This window comes from Silene latifolia, unplaced genomic scaffold, assembly GCF_048544455.1.
Source record: "Silene latifolia isolate original U9 population unplaced genomic scaffold, ASM4854445v1 scaffold_315, whole genome shotgun sequence".
In the NCBI taxonomy this organism is placed as follows: domain Eukaryota; kingdom Viridiplantae; phylum Streptophyta; class Magnoliopsida; order Caryophyllales; family Caryophyllaceae; genus Silene; species Silene latifolia.
Genome location: NW_027413250.1, coordinates 3,531 through 21,343, shown reverse-complemented (window position 1 = coordinate 21,343; position 17,813 = coordinate 3,531). Strand labels below are relative to the sequence as shown.

Below are 17,813 nucleotides of genomic sequence, written 5' to 3'. Positions count from 1 at the left end.
TGAAACGTCATCTGCAGATAAAAACTCATTTTTTACAACTGCCAAAAAAAAAAAAAAAAAAACTACCATATGGTTTCCACATGTGCACTCACAATCACTATTCACGGGTTTTAAGTCAAAGTTTTGAAAATCCAAAACCAAACTCAAGACAAGTATCAAGCTCATACTACTTTATCAGTTTACCCCATATATATTGCCAAAACTTTGGGAAGTCTCAAACTCATACCAAGCATGAGATTTGGTATGTCCTACTACCTCAGTATTTTGAAACAAGATGGATTTTTGAGCACTTCAACGAAGTGTTCCCTCTAATTGGTATTTTGAAATAAGATGATTTTAATAATGCTAGTAGCTCTAATTTACGTGCCAAATTAAACCAACAACTAAGACATTTTCTTACTTTTTTTCTATAAAAACCCACAAAGATTGCATCCTCCTTCACCCCATCAAAACACAATGTCCATACCCTTTTTACCAACATTATTTTCTCTCCTTCTCTTGTTCAGCCTTCCAATTCCCACACACCAACAATCAAACGAAACAATAGACTTCAATCCAAGACTCCAAAACGCATACGCAGCCCTTCAAGCATGGAAAGATGCTATTACCTCTGACCCGAATAACTTCACCGCAAATTGGGTAGGCTACAACGTATGCTCCTACAGAGGAGTTTATTGTGCACCCTCTCTCGACGACCCGACCGTCATCACCGTGGCAGGTATCGACCTTAACCACGCCTCCCTCTCCGGAACAATCCCTGAGGAAGTCGGCTCGTTGTTAACTGACTTGGCCTTACTTCATCTCAACTCGAACCACTTTCTAGGACCCATTCCTCGAACTTTTACTAAACTAAAACTTCTGTTTGAGCTTGATATTAGTAATAACAACTTTTGTGGGGAGTTTCCTTCTGTCTTATTCAACCTCACTTCTATTAAATTTCTCGACGTTCGATTTAACCATTTTGATGGTGCAATTCCACCCGAAGTTTTCAAATTAAAACTAGACGCATTATTTTTAAATAACAACAATTTCACTTCTTACTCTCCCGGAAGTGTCGGAAATTCTCCTGTATCCGTAATGGTAATGGGAAATAACAATCTTAATCGTTGTTTTCCGCCAAGAATTTCGAGAATGAGGAAAACATTGGACGAAGTTATTCTCACAAATTGTGGGTTAACAGGATGTTTGCCGAAAGATATAGGAAAATTGTCGAAAGCAACCGTTTTGGACGTAAGTTTTAACGATCTTACGGGTACATTACCTGAAAGTATCGGAAATATGAAACTATTGGAAGAACTTGACGTTGGTTATAATAATTTTTATGGGAAAATTCCTTCAAGTATTTGTAGTTTGCCAAAATTGCAAAATTTCACGTATTCTCATAATTTCTTCTGTTCGGAGGCTCCGCAATGCTTGAAGTTGAAGGAAAAAGATGATACATTTAATTGTATTCCTCATAAACCTTTACAAAGGTCTCCAATGGAGTGTCACGCATTCCTTGCTTACCCACCGCAGTGTAGCTCCTTTACTTGTAATGTGACAAGTCCGCCACCGCCGTCGCTGCCACCATCGCCGATAGGTTATTGACGAAATAATGGGTTTTGATGTGATGATGAAGTTTGTAATTTATGTATTTATTTAATTGTCATTTTCTTTAGTTAGGGAAAATAAGTGGATTTATTCAATAAAAGAAGAAAATGAAAAGGTCAACACGTTAGTTTGATTTTGTATAATAATTGAGAGTACGTTTCTAATAGTGTTGAGAAAAGAGACACTGGTTGAAGAGCGATAATTTATTTATATCAATATTATTAGGGACGTATTTCTAATGTCTGTATAGTGTATACTAAATTATTAGGGATGTATTTCTGATTTGTTATATTAATAAAATGTATTCTTTTCGTTTTGGGTTATTTGTTTACTTTTTACCCAAGTTATATTTGAGAGACTCTCACTTTTGTTAATTATTACCTGTTCCATTTTATTGAATTTTTTAGTTTGCTTTATTTATATTGATATCTTGATGGGCGTATTCTCGCACCGGACTGGCAATCAACATATTGAGCGGTCAAAGATATCCACAACAAGTCAACGACTTATGCGACCCCTAGCCGTCTGACCCATCGGCTGCCGGCTGGTCTCGGCATGGCAACTTTGCCAGCCGGGACACATCCACAGACTTCACATCCAAGACCCCTCGGCGGTGAGTCAACGGGCCCGCCGACTGCCATAGGTCCTCGGCGAGGGTAGACAGAGTCTTTCCACCTGGCTGCTAGCCACTTGGCTACTACGTGACAAAAGGTGAAAGTCATAAATACTTTCAACCTTCATTGAGGAAAGGATCCACAACTTAACCTAAAAACACTATTCATCTGCAGTATAATCTTCCTCTCTCTCTACAATATACATTTAGCCAAAGAACAACTTATACCCTAAGTTCTTGACTTGGCGTCGGAGTGAGTACGCTTGGCATAAAGCCCCCTCGGTTCGTTCATTGTTGCGGAGAGGCCGAGAGGAACGATAAAGACAAGAAGGATTCAACCAAAGTCATCATTCTACAAGCAACGGGTGGTAACGAATATCTGCTTAAATTACACCGGAACAATTGGCGCCGTACGTGGGAAGCGCTACTAGAAGCTAGTCACATTCATTCCCAAACAAAAAAAAAAAAAAAAAAAAAACAAAAAACCCACCCAAAAAGCTAAGAAGATGTCAAAACAACAAGACGCGGTCGTGACCGACGAAACCCCATTCTACCAAGATGATACCTTCAACAATTAAGTCGTGCGGCCCTCCACCGGAGTAATCCAACCGGAGTTCGGGATGCCAATAATGGACACGCCGTTGCCAAATAACCAGTCACCATCATGGGACATGTGGTTGGCATAAAAATCGAAAATGGTCCTGGACCTAATCAGTAATACGCCTGCTCACACCGTCACGCCGACAAGAGCGGCGGAAACCGTCCGGGAGACCGGGGCCCAAAATGTGACTCGAGAAATTTGAACGAGCACTAGGAGAAGCCGACCCAGTCAAGTCGCCGGGGAGCCCAAAGTGGGCGTGGTAGACCTAAGTCCTTCCCGCACTCACGGGAGGACAGCGTCCCCGCAACACGAACGAGGCTTACCCCAAAGGAGCCAGAGGAGTCCGACTCAGCAGAGTTGGAGAAGAAGTCCGAGTCGAAGAAGGAGTCCTTCCCGCTACGAGGAGAGGAGCCGGATTAGGAATGCGAGGAGCCGTCGCCGCGTGTCGTTCGACACGTGGTCGACACCCCTCAACGCCTCGTCCTAGAAGTCCAAAGCCAACCAAGCTCAAGTTGCCACCCCTATCATACAAAGGAGATAGTGATCCAGCCAACTACGCTGAGGCTTTCGAGTCTTACATGTCGGTATGGGAACAGCCCGATGAGGTCTGGTGCCGAGTCTTCCCAACAAATTTGCATGGGATGGCTCAAAGTTGGTACAAAGGGCTTCCCGACGGCTCGGTATACTATTACGCCGACCTAAGAGACGCCTTTCTAGCCCGGTACTCTTGCAACAAGAGAAGGGCCGTGGAGACATCGGACCTCTAACTATCAAACAAGAGGGGGCGAGTCTCTACGAAGCTATGTGAAGAGGTTCGATGGAAAGGTCCAGCAGATTAGAAATTAATCCGAACCGGCGGCCTTGACGGCGATGAAGGGCCTCCGAGGGGAGACTTAAAAAATGAGCTCATCAAGTGCGGAGGCCTGAGCTTGGATGCGCGGGAGGATGGCCGACCAGGCCATCAAGGTGAAGACTATCACAAGACATGGGTAGGCCCCGGCCGAGGCCGAGCCCTCCGAAAAGAAGAGCCACCTGGAGGACAACCCGGATGAAAGACGCCGTGACAACAACGGGTCACGGTCCGATGAAAGACGCCGTGAGAATAATAGGTCACGTTCGGACAAGTCCGCCAGGAAACGAGGACTCGACGGGCGCGGGGTGGAGTTGGGGACGTACCACGAGGCGGTATAGTGATAAAACCCCTCTCGTCGTATCGTCCGAGGTCTTCGCCCGAGCAAAACGAGGGCCGAGAGGGGAGAGACCCCAAGCCAAAAAGTGACGGTGACACGAGCCGATCTTTGTAGTACCACGGCCACAGGCCATCTAACCAACGATTGAGCATCGAAGAATGTCATTGAAGAGCGTCGGAAGGGGAGCCTCGCGCAATCGTTGCCAAAGGCCAAAAGACCGACGCCGACGATTCGGGTAAGAAATCCGTCTTGAGCGGATAGGAGTGATCCATGTTGTCATCGGGGGGCAACGAGAACGGAGGGTCCGCTCATGGGCACAAACGGCACCTGAACGAGCTATATCGGGCCATCAACTTTGTGCCCAACACGGCGATCCACGCTTCCAACATCCCCGATATAACCATTGGAAGGAAGGACTACGAAGGAGTCATCGCTCCTCACAACGACCCACTTGTAGTCAATTTGGACATATCCAACCACCTAGTCAAGAGGTGCACCGATTGACACGGCGCGTACACGAACATCATGTTCGGGAGTGCTTCCTCGGCCTCGGCACGAAAGTCGAGGACTTGAGCCCTGCACCAACCCACTATACAGCTTCTGCGGGCCGGCCTGGTACCACCGGGATCAATCGGACTCCGGTGACATTCGACGAAAAGAATGCGGCTAAAAATGTCTAGGCGAGTTCGTGGTCATCGACGGCTCGTCCGCTACAACGTTCTCATAAAGCCGAGTCACCCGAGTGAGGCGACGCGGTGATGTCCATCCGGGCCCTAACACTGATGTATGTCTCGGACCGGGGGAAGCGCATAAGCTCGTCTCCAAAGACGAGAATGACGAGGTGGTCAACGTCCGGATAGCGCCGGAGGATGCGATATGCGATCCCTCGAAAGTGGCAAAGAAATCGGAGAAAGGGAAAAGTCTATCCTTACAACAGGAGGGCGACCTCATGGATGTAACTAGCGGTTGACTAGGACGGTGTGCCTTTGATAGGCCATTAGGACGCCGGTAATCTCGGGAATACTCTATGTAGCGGCGGAGGTGTCCAAAACAGCTTTGTGGGCACCCTGACGCATGTTTTTACCTAATGAAAAATCGTCCAAGTCTTCCATCAAAATGTTCATTTTCCCCCTAGTCACTAGGAAGCGTGACGCCACTCACACCGTCATACCGACAAGAGCGGTAGTCTTTATCGATGGCAGATGTCGGCTCACACTATCATACCGACAAGAGCGGCGGTCTCCATCAGAAAGTGGGCGCTCGCCGCCACCCCAAGTAGACGCATTTAACGGCAGTCACCCCAAGAGGTTTGACGCCGTCGTGATCCTCAAGTGGTAGATGCCACGGCAGCCTCCATGAAGAAATAGGCGCCGTCGCAGTCACCCCAAGTAGTAGACGCCACGACAGTCACCCCAAGAGGTTTGACGCCGTCGCAGTCACTCCAAGTGGTAGATGCCACAGGCGATCTCCATGAAGAAATAGCGCCGTCGCAGATCACCCCAAGTAGTAGACGCCACGACAGTCACCCCAAGAGGTTTGACGCCGTCGCAATGATCCTCCAAGTGGTAGACGCCACTACGCGGTCTCCATGAAGAAATAGGCGCCGTCGCATGATCACCCTAGTGACGCCACGGCGATCACCCAAGAGGTTTGACGCCGTCGCGTCACTCCAAGTGGTAGACGCCACGCGATCAATAACAAGAAGCGTAATCTTTGGCTCACACGGTCACACACCGACAAGAGCGGCAATCACCACGAAGCGAGACACCTCGATGGCAACGACCGGCCAGGTGATACTCGCAAAGCGTTCAAAATGCCTCATAAGCGTTAACACAATTGAGATACGCACTCTAGACCGCCTCGGCCAAGCCGAGGCGGAAACAAAAGAGACACTCGATTAATAACGTAAGGAGACAACCCGGGAAGACATAGACGCTAAAGTACAATTGAGACGCTCAAATACTAGCGCAAAAAAGAAGTGAGGTGAAAACCTCGGCCGGCCGGAGGCGAGAAGAAACGAACTCTTATTAAAAATGTTCAACGAATTACAAGAAATTACAAGGATAAGCCAAAAGACAAAAGGTTCTGAGATATCATCTCCCTATGTCATTGTTGTTGCTGCCATCATCGGCGGTAGCGACCTTCTTCGATGAGTAACCGTGGTTCCCTTAGCGACCTCGGCTTCAAGCGGCCCACCTTAGCCTCGCGGCCTCAGAATTGCCCTTGCCCAATCGGCTTCCTCCTTGGCCGCTTTAGCCTTCTCGGCGAGAGTCTGTTGCCTCCTCGGCCGCCTCTTTCTCTATCTTCACCCTCACCGCCTCCTTGACCTTCTCCTCCACGGCCTTCTCCTTAGCTTCGAGCTTGTCGTCAAAACGGCTCGTCGAATTTGCTCCACGGAAAGGAACCTTCAAGAGGGAAAAGCTCCTCAATTGTTTCCTGGCAAATGCTTCGGTCGGATCCCGGAATTCGGAGCACATGTCAGGGAGCATTTTGGTTTGGAGCATCTCAATGTCGTCCTCCTTTTGCCTGATGATGGCCTCCTTGCTCCGAATCACCTTCCCCTGGATCTGAAACCGTCCCCTGAATTCATTCCTCTGCTGGAAATAGAGGTCGGCGTGCCTCTGAACGAGGTCACACTTCGCCAGCAGCTTTTCAACTTCGGCCGCAGCAGTCTCGGCCTTGGCTTTCTCAGCAAGGACCTCCTTTTCAGCGTCCTCCCTGAGTTTTCTCTCAGCCAAGAGCGCCTCCTCGGCCTCCCCCCTAAGCCTCTGCTCATTGAGAAGATCCAGCTGTAACACCCCCATACTCCGAGTGCCTTACCAGGACCACTCAGGTATGAAGACATCACCATCTCGGTTGCCCGAGGTATGATAATCAAATAGACAAAACAGAAACAACATTTATTATAAGTAGTTTAATGAATGAGTACAATCCTCGAAACCAAACTGAAAGTACAATACATTATTCCAAAACTAACTTTCTCAATCGAAATGTAAATAAATGCTAAACTACGAGCGGAAGACTCTATCGTCATGTCGTGGCCGTCCCCACTATACCGATATCATCTCTATACTGTTCAATATCTGCTCACCATCCCCGAATGGATCACCGCAGTTTTACAAAACAACACCGGGGTCAGTACTAATCACACAATCAAAATAGATAACAACAATAAGACAAACAGACAATGAATCGCCACACACACACACACACATCCAACCAACCGTCTCGAATCACCGACCGTCCATCCTTTGGACCCCAGATGGGGACCGCAGCCGTTCCCACCTAAGCCCCGCTCATCATACGACGATAACCCTGTCCATTAATGTGCACATCCCCTTTCGTGGCGGGTTCCACGAAGGGCGAAACTAGGGCGTGAGATCACTCCCGCAAGTGACCCCACTCAGCCGAGAACGCATCTCGAGAACCATCACAACCACAACCACAATCACAATCACAATCACAATTACAATCATCATATCACTCAACTAACTACAGCACATCACCAATATCCCATTATGGGACTAATACGAGTAGGAAATCCTGCACCCGAAAGCACAACACGCAGACGGTATCTCTGTGTCTCAAAACGCCTCTTCTATGAACTCTCCTCCTACCATACAACACATAGATACTACTATTCAATTACTATTCATAAAACCCCCAATTCCTAAATTAGGGTTTCACTAATCTTAACAAAACATTATATAAATTACATTAAAAGCTTACCCTCGACGCAAGGAATCCAACGACCCAAACTACAATGCAAACCGACCGTCTGAACTCCGGGAATTGTCAAGAACGCGATTAGGAAGAAGACAAGTTGCTTTCTCTCTTAAACAGGTTTTAGGTTTTGTAAAAAGTGATTTAGAACAAAGACGAATTGGTTTAAATACCTTAATCGCGTAATTAACAAAACCCGAGAAAACTCCCCGTAAAACCGGACACTCGATCAGTACCCAAGGTACTCGATCGAGTACCTACGATCGAGTGCCCCACTACTCGATCGAGTGCCCAACAGGTCAGAAACTACTTTATTCTGCAACATACCCTTACTCGACAGAGTAAGGGCTACTCGATAGAGTACCCCCAAGACCATAAATACGGAGTATTACACCAGCTTCGCCTTCGCGGCCACCTTCCTAGTGGCATTAAGCTCAAAAGCGGATTGAGCCACGGCCTTCTCCTGCTCCATGATACGAGCACCGGTCAGCTCGTTCCACCTCGCCGATCTCTTGATCAACCTCGCGCTCTCGCTACAAGGCTGAGAGAGAAGCCTTCTAGGATGAAGAGCCAGTGGCGGCGTTTCGATCACCACTGCGGTCGGAAAGGGAAACCTTACGGGATGAAGAGTCGAATGGCGACGTTCGATCACCGACTGCGGGTTCTCCTCCACAAGCCAACAAGAGCGGCGGCCGACGGCGGGTGATCTACAAAATTTAAAGTAAGCATCGGTATCAACATACATAGATATCGGGAGCACATCACCGGCAGGCGCCTAATGAACCGGCTAAGTCCGAGCCACGGGATAGATCAATACCGTGCTTGGCCTTTTTGGCGAAGGGAGCATTTCCTCGTCGGCCCGGCTAAGCAACGGCGGCGGAAAAGGCATGTCTGCTTTCTTTTACGGATAAGGAGACCCCTCCTCCTCATCAGAGTCATCCCCATTGGAGATGTAAACGATCTCCACCGTCTCCTTACGAGCAGGGGGTGATGGAAGCGGCCGATGTCGACGCCATCACCGCCGAAGGTTTTGTTTTTCGCGTATGGCGCGGCATGTTACTAACAACCTTCGCACCGGGCCTCCACCGCATTCAAACTTTTCACCCCGTCCATAAGATCATTCGGCGACGTCCTACGGTCATGGGTCAGAGCCTTGGGATGCAAGTTAGCAACGGTTTTGTCTTTGTGCGGCCCGTTCTCAGGAGGATATCCTCAGACAAATCCGGTCCAAAGTAGTCTGCGAAAGAAATAAAAGCAAGAATTAAGTAGAAGAAATAAATCGAAGTTCGAAAAACAGAACATTAAGAGCGGTGATGGGCCTCATCCGACCCCGTCCTACTGTGCTAGGGCGGTATGAGCGACACATGGACGGCTCTCATCCCGAAGAATGATCTGCGTCGGGGGAATCCATTTTTCGGCACCCCACCTTGTCGCCTCAAAAAGCCTCATCGCCAGACTTCTCATCCTCTTTAAGAAGGACCTTGCATCCATCTTGAGCTTCTTCCTAGGTGACCCATCTGTCATGCTCCGCCTTAGTCTCACACCCAAATTCACTTGGTCTTTGAAAGGAGAGGGGCAGCGGATAGTCATCCGGCACCTTAACATACACCCACCGATCTCTCAGTCTTTGCGAAAGTAAGTTTGTCAACGAGACATAACCTTTCTCCGTGTGCACACCGTACCAACCGACGCGCCGAGATTGACGGTGGGAGATAATGAAGCCGGCGGAATAAATTCACCGTCGGGGCCTCCCCCTTGAAGAGACAAAGCCACACAAAGCCGACTATCGTCCTCATGGCCAACGGATGCGGTTGGGCCACAAGCGTTCATAGCTTTAATGATGGCCATGACGTACTCATTCAGCGGAAATCGGAGCCCGTACTCCAAGTGTCGCATGTATACGCCGGTATGGCCCGGCGGAGGAGCAACAGACGGCTGACCCTCCTCGGGGATAACAATCTTGTATCCCCTGCCAAAAAAGAAATGGCCCTCGAAAAATGTCTCACCGGAACAACTAGCCACTTATGGGTCCAAGCTCGGTCAACGAGTACCTTACGGCGTCACCGTGATCCATAACGTCTTGCCTCCCCTCTTTGGGACGAACCTCTTGACATCATCACCAAAATCGTCTGCGTCATCATCGACATCAGAGTCATCCTCCCATTCCTCCAAAATTCGAGGATCGATTTCGGGAGAAGGAGACCTAGGGCCCCCGGCCTTATCGGGAGGGCGTCCAACTTCTCCTCCTCATCAAGGCGCGACGGAACCCCCCGCGTCGGTTTGCTAGGCCCGCATCGACGCGAAGACATGTTTACAATAATAACTTACAGAGTTAAGAAATTGGAAAGTTTGTTTGTTTACCTTGAAGAAAAACACCCGCAGAGTAACAACTCGAAAATTAGAAGACAATGAAACCCTTGAAAGTTTAGAGAGGAAAATTTTGGAGAATGAAATTGGTGGCCAATTTCACGGGATAAGCCCCTATTTATAGGGAAAAGCCCATGAAGAAGGACCAATCGAGAAACGACCCATGAAGCGTCAACCAATCGGCGTGCGGTGCGTGTCGGACATGCGACCACGGATGTCAATCGTTGCAACGATCGAACGTCAATCAATGCAACGGTGACCAGCGTCTTCAACACGCCCATTCGTATCTCTCCGCCTATTCACCTTCCTCAACAAATTCCCAAGCATCTGTTCTCCGCCGGCCACATGATCAACCAAGCTAAGTAGCGCCGGCGGGGCAATCAAAAACAACCGCTCTCTCAACCTGGTCTCGGCCAGCGTCACTTTCTTTTCCACATCGGATGCCCTTTACGCATCCATGCGGAGAGGGGATATGGTACGGCCTAAGAAAAGACCAGGCCGAGGTAAAAGAAAACGCCGTGAAAAGCCGTCTGAAAAAATTTTTACAAAATACTTGCGCGAGAATATACGCTCAAACGTACATCGGGCCCATACCACGGCATGACTACGGCGGGGGCAAATTGATGGGGCATATTACAGCGCGACCAAGTCAACATATTGAGCAAGGTCAAAGATATCCACGGCAAGTCAACGACTTATGCGGCCCTAGCCGTGCGGCCCATCGGCTGTCGGCTGGTCTCGACATGGCAACTGCCCGTAGGGACACATACCCGCGTACTCACATCAAGACCCTCGGCGGTGAGTCAACAGGGCCCGCCGGCCTACCATAGGTCCCTCGGCCGAGGGTAGACCCGATCTTTCCACCACTGCTAGCCACTTGGCCACTCGTGACAAAGGTGAAAGTCTATAAATACTCCTCAACCTTCATTGAGGAAAGGATCCACAACTTAACGCAAAAACACTATTCATCTGGTATAATCTTCCCTCTCTCTCTACAATATACATTTAGCCAAAGAACAACTTATACCCTAAATTCTTGACTTGAGCGTCGGGTGAGTCGCTTGGCGTAAAGCCAAGCCTCGATTCGTTCATTGTTGCGGGAGAGGAAGAACGATAAAGGCAAGAAGGATTCAACCAAAGTCATCATTCTACAAGCAACGGGTGGTAACGAATATCTGCTCTGGAATTACACCCGGAACAGATACTATACACATACTCCCTCCATTACGGTCATTTGTTGTCTTATTTTACTTTAGGGTCTAATTGTTGTTCTTTTTATTTTAGAATTACATTTGATGAGTAATTTGATTTTTCACACTTTGGTCCACTTATCATTTTAAAATTGACCCCCTCCTTTTTCCTTTGGTTTTGTCAAAACCAAACGATAACAATTAATAGGGACGGAGGGAGTATATCAATGATCGTTTTCTTTTATTCATATCTTTTGTTACATGTTACTAAAAATTATAAAAAATTGTTATTTATAATGAACTTAGTAAAACAATTTAAACAAAATCTCACATGATTATTTTTTATGTTAATTATTATATATTAGAAGTTGTTTTGAATATTTTGTTCACTTATATATAGTGTCCAATAAGCAAATGTAAAAATTCAACGGAATACTCTTATATTACATACTCCGTAGATCAATCAATCTATACGATAATCTACGTGGATTATTGACTGCCGTCGATAAATCAGTCTAGTACTCTTTCGCTACCAATGCCACCATATGGTTGGTTATTTATCATTTCCATTGTTTAGGAGAAATCGTCTTTGTTGCATGAAGAGGTCAACAGTACTTTTTGTATTGTCAATTGCTCGTTGCAAATAGAGGATAAAGATCTAATTGAAGAGACATTTCTTAATATCTTAGGCCTAGTTTGATTCATATGGAAATAGAACTCCCGTGTTAATTTACAATTCACTGGAATCCAACTCCAATATTCAATTCCCATTAAATGATAAAAACACGTTTGGTTGACTTGGGGAGTTTGTTTTTCCCATGAATTAATCTCGGTGTAGTGTTTGGTTGAACGGTGTCAATTCACGTGATTTTAATTTCTAATTACCAATATACCCTTCCGCAATATTACTAACACCTAATTTGTAGGGGTAAATGGGTAATTTTGAAAGAAATAAGATGGAGGAGTTTCCAATTACGGATGGATAGAGTTTTGGCAGGTGGTGGGGCGGGTGCCGGTAAGAAAATTGTACCCACCATGGGTAATGGGACGGGGATGGATTTTGCATCTTACTCGCCTCATACCCGCCAATCATTAAAAAAATTAATCTGATTATGACAATTTTTTAAATCTTATTTAGTTATAATCAAGATATAATGTTAATAATAGCTATTTTATAAAGTTTTTTACTAACTTCTTTGGTGAAAAACTAAAATTATAATGATAAATTCAAAAAAAATTGAAATTAATAATGATTAAATCTACTTTTGCGAAAAAAATTATCGAATATAATTATGATGTAGCGTGTTAATGTGTAAACGGGCGGGTGCGGTTTTATATTTCCGCACTTGGGCGGGGATGGTTTTGGAAACTTGTACCCACCACGGTGGTGGGGGCGGGGATGGAGTACGAGTTTTTCTTGTTGGGTATGGGATGCAGGGCCTATATCCACCACCGCCCCGCCCCGCCCCAATGACATCCCTAGCACTTACTGTCTAATGACTATATTAACTTCTTATACAAGATATTGAGAGTGGTTAGGTAAATTAACAGGCACTTTATGAAAGCGAATAAAATGAATACGTATATTATAAATGAGTAACTATTAATTTTAATAGTTTATGCATAGAAGGTATGATCATTATGAAAATATGTATTAAATAAAAAATAATAATTTGAAACACAACTAAAAATAGAAGGGCCACGAAATACGAATAAAGGGTTTCCGAAAAATTGACATCTCAATAACATGCAGAGAGACTTACAATTGACTCAAATCTAACAAACTTCTACGGAGAATGTATTATTTCTTATTTACATTGTAATTTTTTGAACTTAAAATTTAAGTGAATGAGTTTGGAAACTTTAGAAATTATAAACTTTACAACAAAGCTTATAAAACTAATAAACATGAAATCAGTTGTATGTTACATAATACAGATGATATAATATGTGCGAACGGAACGGATGAGATCCGTTTTCTCACACATTTTTGTGAATGTATAAGCTGCAAATCTTTCTGGAATTCTGGAGCATTGTTAGCTTGAATACACCTTTCCATCATTTCAATAATTATAATTAGGGTAAATTGATAACTTATGCCTAATATAACATTAATTTTCAAAACTTATACCTAAGATAACTTTTTTTAAAAAATTTATACATAAAATCCCATCTTTTACCAAACTTAATACCAAATCTCAATAAACGACATAAATTGACCATTTTACCCTTATTAATTACTACACCCACCCTTTCTCCACCACCTTGACCCATTAACACCCAAACCCACCTTACTCAACACCACTAATTGCCTCATTCCCCACTGACACCACCACTAGTGCCATCGTCGGCGCCTACCATTGTCCTCCCGCCGGCAACCACCTCTAGCTCCACCTTCAACGCGACGAACACCCACAACTCCACAAACCCTAACTCTAATAAAACCCCATCGTTCTGAATGCACCCAAATTCAATCCCCCAAACCTTAACACATATTCAACTCCAAAGCCTTCCACACCCCCCACAGATCTAGTGGTGGCAGCAACAATGACGAAGAAGTGGTGGCAACTTGGTGGTAAATTGATTTCTTTTTAAGGGCTCGTTTGGTTGCCACCATAAAAATAGGTGAATTGGAAAATTCCATGATTTGGAAAAATGGGAGATGTTTGGTTACTCCAAATCATGAGATTTTCTTTTTTCCCATGAATTTCTAACTCCTCCATAATGGAGAAGTTTAATTACCTAGCTTCCCCTAGGTAATTGGAAACTCTTGTGTCAATTGAACTCCCGTATGTCAACCAAACGAGTTTTGGGCAATTCACATGAATTGGTCAATTCATGTGTTTTGCAAATTCATGGGAAATTAATTCCCGTATGACAACCAAGCGAGTAGGGAGAAGAAGTAAAGGGAGGTTAAATAGGGGTTAGGAATTGAAGGTTTTCGGTGTTCGGCGGGGGCCGGTGGTACTAAGGAGGTCATCGCGGGAGGACGATCGTGGGCGGGCGCCGACATTGGTAAGGTGGTGCGGCATTGGTGGTGTGCTTGGGTGGGGAGGAAGTGGTTGTGGGGATGGTTATGGGTTTAATAGGGTGGACAAAAGGTGGTGATGTTTAAATAGTAAAGGTAAAATAGTCAATTCATGTCGTTTTAGATTTGATATTAAGTTTGAAAAAAATGGGATTTTAGGTATAAGTTAAAAAAAAGTTATCTCATTAGGAGATTATGGTATATTGTGATATACCGTATTCAAAATAATATCGATATTATTATGTTTAACATTATTAAGAGATATTATTATTATGTTTAGATATTAGGAGTTCTATAAATACGAAGCTATTGTAATGGTTGAAAATACGAATGATTATTATCAATAATATTAGGATTACCTTAATGCTTTCCCTCCCTCTCGAATTCTATTATTATCTTATGTATTAGTTTTGAAAAGTGAACTTATAATAGTATAAGTTATCGATTTACCCTTATTTTTGTCAAAAACTACCTAATATTTAGCTCATTTTCATAAATACTACCTAAAATTTTTAATTTTGCGAGAAACTACCTAAATTTTCTTGACTTTTGTCAGACACTACCAAATTGAAAAATCCGGTCAAATTAGACAAAATTCTAACACGAAAACATTGTTTTTGGCATTGAACACACATTATTTACAATACTTAACCACCGCCAATTTGTTTGATTAGTTCTACTAACACATTTATTTCAATTTTTTTTACTACAATTTTGATTAGTTTGGCCGAGATTGTGACTAATTTGGACAAAATTATGATTAATTGATTGGCATTTTGACTTATTTGTGAATTTTTAGTTAATTTGGAAAAAAATTGTCGAATTTGCTCATTAATTTCAATTTGGTAGTTTTCGACAAAAGTAAAAAATATTAGGTAGTTTCTCGCAAAATTAAAAACTTTAGGTAGTATTTATGAAAATAAGGTAAATGTTAGGTAGTTTTGACAAAAAACTCTAATATATATATATATATATATATATATATATATATATATATATATATATATATATATATATATATATATATAATCTTCTAACTTTTATGTTGACATGGCATCATATAATATCACCAAATATGACATGCCATTTTATGGGTAATTAAGAGCATCTTAAACCAAAAAAGTGATATATGCTAAAATTATTTCCTAATTTAAAACATTGATTGTGTATAATAATTACGTTGTTTGATATCAAACTTTTAATAAATTTAGATTTTATTTAGGAAAAAAACATTCTTACAAAAAAACTAAAACCATTCTATTCCTAACTGAGATCTCTTTGAAACCAGTTAACGAGTATACAAGAAAGTCGATTTAAAATAAAATACCTTTTTTTCCCGGGAATAAATACATGTAATAATTTTTTTAAAAGTAACTTTTTGTTATATAGAGCGGAACCAACCCTAATTAATATTATCAAATAAATGCCTTTTATTTTATTGAAATTATGATTTATCATGCAAATCACGGATATTATGATCACTTTAAATTAATTTTAGGTGCGTCAAATAAATACTTTTCACTAATCTTTTTATATTGGTTGAGCTCACATGCCGTACGGATGTTGGTAGACCTGTCAAACCGGTCGGACGAGTGGGGTCGTAAGCTAGGTCATCTTGGTGGCCGAATCAGTCGGGTCATATGATTCGTGGACACTGGCAAAACGAGTCAACAATTCGGTCAATTCGGGTCCGGGTCGATTCGGGTTTCTCATTGATTTCGGGTTAACTTTCGGTTCGGGGCCAGGTCATTTCGGGTTTTGGGTCCATTTCGGGTATGTTGGTCAGGTCGATTCGGGTCAAGCGGGTCGGGTTTTTTAGGTTGGTCATTTTGGTCAATGAATAATAGAGAAATTGTCATTTCAAGTCCTTTCGGTTCAATTAGAGTTATATTTTGTCGGGTTATTTTGGGTTTGGTGGTTTGGATCGGGTCATTTTTTCGGGTCATGCGGCTCGGGTCAAAAGCTGGTCATGTTCGGGTCGGGTCGGGTCAATTCGGGTTTTGGTCACGTTCGGGTGATGTAGTTCGGTCACTTGGGTCTCGGGTCACCTTTTGAAGGTCGGGTTACTTTTGCCGAGTCTAGGTTACGAGTTGGGTTCACAGGTCGATTGTGGTGAGATCGGGAAAAAATAGTGTCAACGCTTTTTACACTATTTTTAAATCGATAAAATATTTTTTTAAAAAATTAAAACATATTTAATATTAATTTCTTAATCACATTAAATAGTTATAAAAGTATTAATTATATTGACAACTATATAAATTAAGTTATTACAAAAAAATATAATATTAATTTTTTAATTATTTATGTAATTAAAAGTACAAAAACTAATATTTTATTATTATTATTTCAAACATAATATATTAATATTAATTTTATAATAAAATTCTTGAATCATCTTTAATCTAACAAGTCGATCCGTTCAGGTGAGTTTCACCCTAAATTAACCTAGGTCATTTCAAGTTTGGGTTAAACAGTCCAAGACTCCCGATTTGGGAAAAGTACAAAAACTAATATTTTTTTATTATTATTATTTCAAATATAATATGTTAATATTAATATTTTAATAAAATTCTTACATTATCTTTAATCTAACAGTTAGGCTTTGCTCGTGGTTTCGACTACCCTAAATTAATCTGGTCATTTCGGTTTGGATTAAAAGGGTCATTTTGTGGGGTTTCACCCTAAATTTACTGCAGTTCATTATTTGGGTTAAACGGGTCTCGGGTTGAGATTTTATGGTCTTGACCTTGAAAAAGCGATCAAGCGAATTCGAGTTTTTAGGTCCTATTCAATATTTAACACCTCTAGGTGTTGGTCCTAAATTAGTAAGTTGTTTTGTTGTAACTTAGTCTTACATAACGGGTCAAGATTTAGGGTTTATGACCGTAGTAAAGGGTTTAGTTTTTAGACATATTTGCACCTGGTCAATTTGACAGATCTACATAATACTATGTAGACCAATAACGTTTAATTTGTTAATGGAGAAAATCAAACTTTAATTCTATTTTTATTAATTATTATACAAAGTACAACTTTAATTGCAAAATCGTTATTCACGTTATTTATTTTTTCCTCCATTTTTTATCTTCTCATTTGCTTTATTATGGTATCCAAGAATGAACCTTGGCCATATTTTTCGACTTCTATTTGTTTTTTTTTTTGTCGAAAAAATATTTAGCAAAAGATATATTGATAATAAGTAAATATTTTATTTTCAACATATTTACGATTAAAGTTTAAAAACTTTAGCCTTCAAAAAGCAAATGAGAAGATAAAAAAAATGGTGTAAATATCAACAAATTTTAAAACAGAATAGTAATTTCACGGTTTAAAACTAGTTATTACTTTAATTCGTCTGCAAAACCGACCTTTGCTTTTTATTCCAACTAAAATTTGGAAAAAGAAAGTACACAACAGTGAAGAGAGGGTTGAACTAGTAAAGCCGGATATGTCATGCAGCTCAAGTTGGCTTGCAAATATAAGCAAAATTGTTGACCTATCCTCATAT

General features: G+C 42.6%; 1 protein-coding gene across 1 annotated transcript; it reads left to right on the top strand.

The window, feature by feature from the left end:
* The first annotated feature begins 254 nt into the window (after nucleotides 1-254).
* On the top strand, nucleotides 255-1,768 carry LOC141639255 (leucine-rich repeat extensin-like protein 6). Its single transcript, XM_074448419.1, has one exon. The coding sequence runs from the start codon at nucleotides 457-459 to the stop codon at nucleotides 1,585-1,587; it is 1,131 nt and encodes a 376-aa protein (XP_074304520.1). The 5' UTR covers nucleotides 255-456; the 3' UTR covers nucleotides 1,588-1,768.
* Nucleotides 1,769-17,813: the final 16,045 nt, after the last annotated feature.